Source organism: Gossypium hirsutum, chromosome A13, assembly GCF_007990345.1.
Source record: "Gossypium hirsutum isolate 1008001.06 chromosome A13, Gossypium_hirsutum_v2.1, whole genome shotgun sequence".
Classification (NCBI taxonomy): Eukaryota; Viridiplantae; Streptophyta; class Magnoliopsida; order Malvales; family Malvaceae; genus Gossypium; species Gossypium hirsutum.
Genome location: NC_053436.1, coordinates 47,565,456 through 47,571,761, shown reverse-complemented (window position 1 = coordinate 47,571,761; position 6,306 = coordinate 47,565,456). Strand labels below are relative to the sequence as shown.

The following is a 6,306-nucleotide window of genomic DNA, read 5'->3' as shown; positions in this document are numbered from 1 at the left end:
ATAAGATATGGTGGCGAAGTGTACAAAATAGAATACATGTACAATGTGTGGAGACACGTATTCCCACCAGTCCTAGATGAACGCAAGTGGTCATCTGTATCGCTTGCTCCATTTAAGTTGTTATCGGATAGAGAAATGCGTTGCAAACCAAAAGGTCGACCTTGCTCGAGTAGAATACATAATAATATGGATATTCGAGAAAGAAAGAACCAACAAAAGTTGTGTCGATGGTGTAGGAACCCAGGTCATACCATTCGACCATGTCCCAAATTGAAATAGTTGATAATTGCTGTAATGAAACTATGTTGCATTATTTCTATTCCACCTTATTTAAAAGAAATTATATTTTATTAAAAATATAAAATTAATTTAGTATTAAAATATTAAAAGCAACTTTTATTTTATTAAATGAAACAACGTAGAAACAGTTTGTACAAATATATTAAAAAAATTCAATGTATTGTCTGTCGGAATCAGTGCCACATGGGGGTGATCGACGACTACACGCTTGATTCCTCCTTAGTTGCACTTTCGGTGGGGGTTGTAGTTGCTCCGGTTGTGGGTGTTGGAAGGATGGCCCATATTGGTAGAATAAAGAATGTGGAGGTGTTTGCATCAGCCACGGTGGAGGTGTTTGAATCCCATAAGGCGATGGGGATTGGTAATGAGCTGAGTTCCCCGATGATGCCTCGTGTGATCCTTCCGGGACGATGACCTATATATCATCGGTTGAGTCAGAGTTATCAAAAAAGAGATGCACCGAGCCATCATTCCAACCTAGCATAGGACTGTGAAATGAAAACATATAAGGGTTAGGATACATATAAGGGCTAGGATACACACCTGGCATAATTTGAAGGGGTTGTGCTATAGGTGTCGTCGATTGAGGCATTTGTCCTGGTAATTGTGTGGATACTGTTGTTGGGCCCATGCCGTCATCTCTTCTTCTTGGATTTAAAGGGTCCGTCGTTCCCTTTCGAAACGGATTTTCCGACGCCGCTGCTCTTCCAATAGTAAATATGGCTTGCAATGGATCCTAAACCATGGCATGTAATCCAGCATGCACGCTAATTCTGGGACGATGATCGGTTCACAATTAGGTATATGATCATACTGGTTTTCCTAAATTTTGATATATTTCGAGAAGAATTCTGATCAATTTGTATTCGTTTGTTGTAAGTCGATTTTTTGCTGGTCATCGAGCACTTCAGGTTCCTCAGGAATCAGTTGTTGGAATCCAAATTGTCGCAACACTCTATCTGTCTAATGCATCTCGACAGTAGCATAGTTAACCAATGAGACCTTAACATGCCAAATGTTCGGATTTTAAAAGAATTCTTCCAGAATTACGGCCCGTATTGCCGGATCCTCGTACGGTGTCCATTGAAACTATATGAATATGATAAATATATTAGTTATATACATAATACTAGATACTAAATACTAAATATGAAACGACTATTTTATTTATATATATTTTATTTAAAACTTACTTGCGCTTCCGACCGTTAGTCTAATAGAGGCCGTATATCTTCAAGAGCGGTAGGTATTCCAACACAACTTGCCGGATGGTTCCACCTAATTAAATAAATTTTCAGCATATAATTTTATTTTAAATCTATGGAATAATTGTAAAATCAAATAAAAATTTCACCTCATTATGAGTGGAAATGTATATGGGTGGTTCACTCAAGGACATAAAAATAGAAAGTGAAACCGAGCCCCTGATTGTACTAGTGATAGGCAACCTCCGATTTTGACTTTATTTGGTGGTGTCGCCTTGCACATCTCCCGATACAATGTTGCCAACACGGCAGACCCCTAACTTAATTCGTCAGCTGCTCTAAAATCAACGAGTTTCAGCAGCCACCTCAGATGTACAAGGTTTCGTGACAAGTCTGGCATCAAATGACCTCTAATCATCTCAAAGATGTATGCCTGAGCATATCGTATTCTTTCTACTTTATCGAATCATTATCCGGCTCTGGGAATGTGTCTCGTAACCAGCCCATCTCGATCTGACCTTCGTAAATATTATCTGGAATCGCACTTAAAAGACCGTAGCATATGACTCCCTAATCAGCAGATTGAACAGGCCCGGTGATTGTGGACCCATCCACCGGCAATCCTAATTGTAACTGGATGTCCTCTAAAGTGATAGTACACTCTCCGCATAGAAGATTGAATGTGTACATCTCGGGTCTCCACCTTTCTATTAACGCATTGATGAGTTTCGTGTCCAACTTGCACCCTCAGCCTATAGTGGCGGCGTGCCAAAAACCCACTTCCCTCAAGTAATTTTCTATCAACGGTGATGGAGGACCAGGCATATTATGAATATAATATTGTAACATCTGATCTACAGACTATTATAAAAAACTATAAAATAAAAATGAATTAAAATTACATAAATAAAAAAATATTAAATAATATTCAAAAATTAAAATTAACCCTTATCATTTTTATTTATTCGACAGAGATATGTTTATGATCGAGATGAAATAATGGGGATCATTGCTAACACGATGAAATATTTTTGAAATCATAAAAAAATAATACTAATTTAGAAAAAAAATTAAAGTAAATAACTAATTAAAGAGAGCTTTGAGAAATTTAATGAGAAATTTGAGAGCTTTAGAGAGAAATTTGAGAGCATTTTTTGCTAAAATTTGAAGAAATATTGTGTGAAATAATAGGAGGGTGTTTTATACTTTTTTTTTACCGTTGGACCCCCCAACGGTAAAAAAAATAGCCGTTGGTGTCAAAAACACCAAGCAAAACGCGCCCTTGGGAGAGCTTTTTTGCCACGTTAGCAAAGCATGTTCACGTCAGTGCATTTTGTGCTAACATGGCAAAAAGGCTCCCCAAGGGCGCAATTTGCTGGAAATTTCTCCTTAAACGCTCCTACGTGGATGTGTTTTGTCAAAAATAGCCCTTTCCGATAAATAATACTGAAACCCATTTCTATAAATATACTTGAAAATTGGCCATTTTAGATAAATTATTTAAAAAAACTTATTCATTGAAACTGTATAAGCCCCACATCCAAATCTTCTAATTATACTCTTTGGTCATGGTTTTTATAATGAAATCTTAATCAAAACATTGCCTTTGAATTTATTTTTCCGTTAAAAAAAACGTAAATAAAAATTTGAAATTAGCATATAAATCAATGATGACAACTAAAAGCAATTCTTTTAACACATTAATTTAATATTTCCATCATACATATTAAAAATATAACAATAGAAAAACACCAAAATCGTTATTATAAATTATAAATAATCAAAACTTAAGCATATTAACATGAATCTCAAATATCAACATAAATAGTCAAAATATCAAACTCAAAATTATATATCTACGCATATTTTGGCACATTCTTTATTTAATAATTAAAATTCACTTATTTTTAACTAAATTAAATTACTTTTAATTTAAATTAACTTTTTATGATAATAAATAATAACATGTAATTATGCTTATTATATATGTAATGTCCATATTTTTCCAATAATTGGAGCAAACTGAAGGTTTGAACGACACCGTCTGTTTAATAGTATCATATCCAACCAAAAAATTCATCTGAGCCAAGTTACCATAGATGGCGAAATTTGGAACGGGACTGAATGTAAAGCAAGCAACTGTTTCAGAAACCAAGACGAAGGTGTTTAATGGCTGCAATTTTACATCTGCACCACTGAAATGAACTGTAATATCTGGCACTGCAAACTCTGTTGTAGCATCGTAACATAAATTCAGACCCTCGGGACCATTAACCTTCGGCGCATTGATCATGCTAGACACCGCTGATTCGAGTTCCGAGTAAAACTCATCTGGTAAAAGTGTCAATGTCGTACCGGAATCGATGATGATGTTCCCTTGGTCTGTTCCAAAAGGTTTATCCGTAAACTTTATTCGGTTGGTTCCCACACTGATTGCTTCCAAGGTGAGGAAGTAGAAAGTTTGAGGGGATTGTTTGGTTAATGGAGTCGAAACAGCTCCGTTACCAGAAACAATGGCATCAGAACCGAAGTTCATCTTGCTTGAATTTCCAGCTTCGGAAAAGGGCAATAAGCAGTAGGAGAATTTGCCATCAACTGTAGTTCCCAATTGGGAAATCAACGAAGAGTCTCCACCTCCAAGGCCAATGATGCCAGAGGTATTCTCGTCGAAGCTTCCATCATTATCATGTCCGCAACCCATAATAACATTTGGAACCACGACTGGACTACCCGTTGTTGAATCCAAGGTGAGTGTATCAGAAGCAACTTCGCCATTTGAGTAAGATCCATCGCCATAAGAGACTGAATATTGGCATGAGCCGTTTCTTGAACAAGATGTTCCTTCAACATCCCCACATTGACTTGTTCTGCAAGAAAACTTTTTATATGTTGATGATGCGGTGGGGTCGAAAAGAGGGCCGTTTTGCGGGAAACACTGAGAACAAGGCTTGCATTGAGTCCAAATAAGATCACTCCCGGTATCAGCAATGGCGAAAATATCAAAAGCTGGGGATCCAATTGCTATATTCATCAAGTATTCACCCGAATCTGCAATAATATCGACTTCGGCTTCCATTGTTGTCACAGAAGTCGGTTTGAAACGATGAACTCTATTAAAAGAACGACGCAAGGCATTGGTTACACGATTGTAGGTAGTATCTAAATGATTGTATAAGGGAGACTTTGGAGAGTCACGGTGGATTAATTCTACACTGAAACCATCCTTTTGAGCTTGAATAATGGAAAGATTAGAGAGACCAACAATGGCAAAAACAAAGGCGAAAAGAGAGACGATGGCAGCCATTGTTAGAGGAAGAAGGTACTTGGAGATGGTTTGAGTGTTTAGAATCATGGTGAATTTATGGGGTTAAATGAGAGAATGAGACAAAACAATTCAAAGGCCTCGCATATAATTTATGAATATATGAATATTTTTTTTTTCTGATTTGGTCACATGAATTTTAATTACTGTAATTATAAGTATAAAATTTTAATTTAATTACTTTTATAAAGATGAAGCATTAGTTTTGATTTATTGTACATATTTAACAGAATAAATAAATCTAAATACCACATTGGTATCAGTATTAAAACTAAATTTTTATTTAGAAAATTACACAAAATCATCTTCAAATATTACAACACTCAATGTAGCAAAATTGTATATAATTATTCCAATAATTATATATATTATATATTTTAATGTATACAAATATATAAAGAAATTGTTTGCGTGACATAGTTATTTTTGTGATAAGAGAATAGTTTCATTACTTGACACATCATCATCTTTTATGTTAAATTAATGTAATCTTATTGTTGAAAAAATAAGAGAAATTATTTGATTCATAACAAATTTTAAATAATTAATTACACTTTAACTATTTTACTATTTTACCATTATAAATTAATCACCTTAAATGTATAATGTCAATATATATATATAAGTAATTAATTATATGGCGTTATTAAAAATATTTCAATTAATTTGAAAATATTTTATCTATGAAATATTATGTGTAAATTGTTTTACAATATTTTATAAGAAAATTATATAATTAATAGTGCATTAGAGGAATTAGTTTACAATAAAATAAACCAAACATTTTCCATTTTCCATTTTCAAATTCAATATTTAATTTTATTAATTTCAATGTGTCCAGCTATTATAATTCAAAAAACGGGGATCTAAAGCCAAGATAAAAGAGTTTTGGAAATCAATTTTAATTCCGGTAAATTAATTAAAAGGGAATATATAAAAAGGAACGTAATTGAAAAAAGAAACAAAAAATTCAGTATACACGTATATATTTGGAAGGATATAAAGTAGGTCTAACGAAGACTTTCCTTGGAAATAATCGCTTACAAAAGAGGAGATACTCACAACGAATGCCGGCTTTTGGCGATTTTTAAGAATATCTACGAGGGAAAATGACATTAAACAAATGCAGTCTTGTTTTGGTTAGTCCAGGAGCCAGCTTTTAGTAAACTATATTGTAAACTATATTGTAAATTGTTTTAAATAGGAGTAGTTCTTATTTCGGTCACTTTAAATTTTTTTTTGTTTATTTAATTATTTAAAAATAATAATTAAATTGGTCACACCACCGTTAAATAGTAACAGGAAAATAACAGTGCATTTGTATGAAAAAATTTTGGATTGGCCAAAATAAGGACGACTCCTATTTAGAGTGATTAACAAGTAATTTACCTTAATTTTAGGGTGACTAATGTGGAAATGCACCGTTAGACTTCTATTACTATGTAACAATGGAGTGACCAATTTAATCAATTTCTTTTT

At 33.7% G+C, this 6,306-nt stretch overlaps 1 protein-coding gene across 1 annotated transcript; it reads right to left on the bottom strand.

Annotated features, from left to right (window-relative positions):
- Nucleotides 1-935: 935 nt before the first annotated feature.
- On the bottom strand, nt 936-4,809 carry LOC107894578 (aspartic proteinase CDR1). The gene is made up of 2 exons (XM_016819838.2): nt 3,483-4,809; nt 936-1,036 (listed from the first exon to the last, which is right to left on the bottom strand). Exons 1-2 carry the CDS (start codon nt 4,807-4,809, stop codon nt 936-938), a joined length of 1,428 nt encoding a protein of 475 aa, XP_016675327.1.
- Between the last annotated feature and the right edge of the window lie 1,497 nt (nt 4,810-6,306).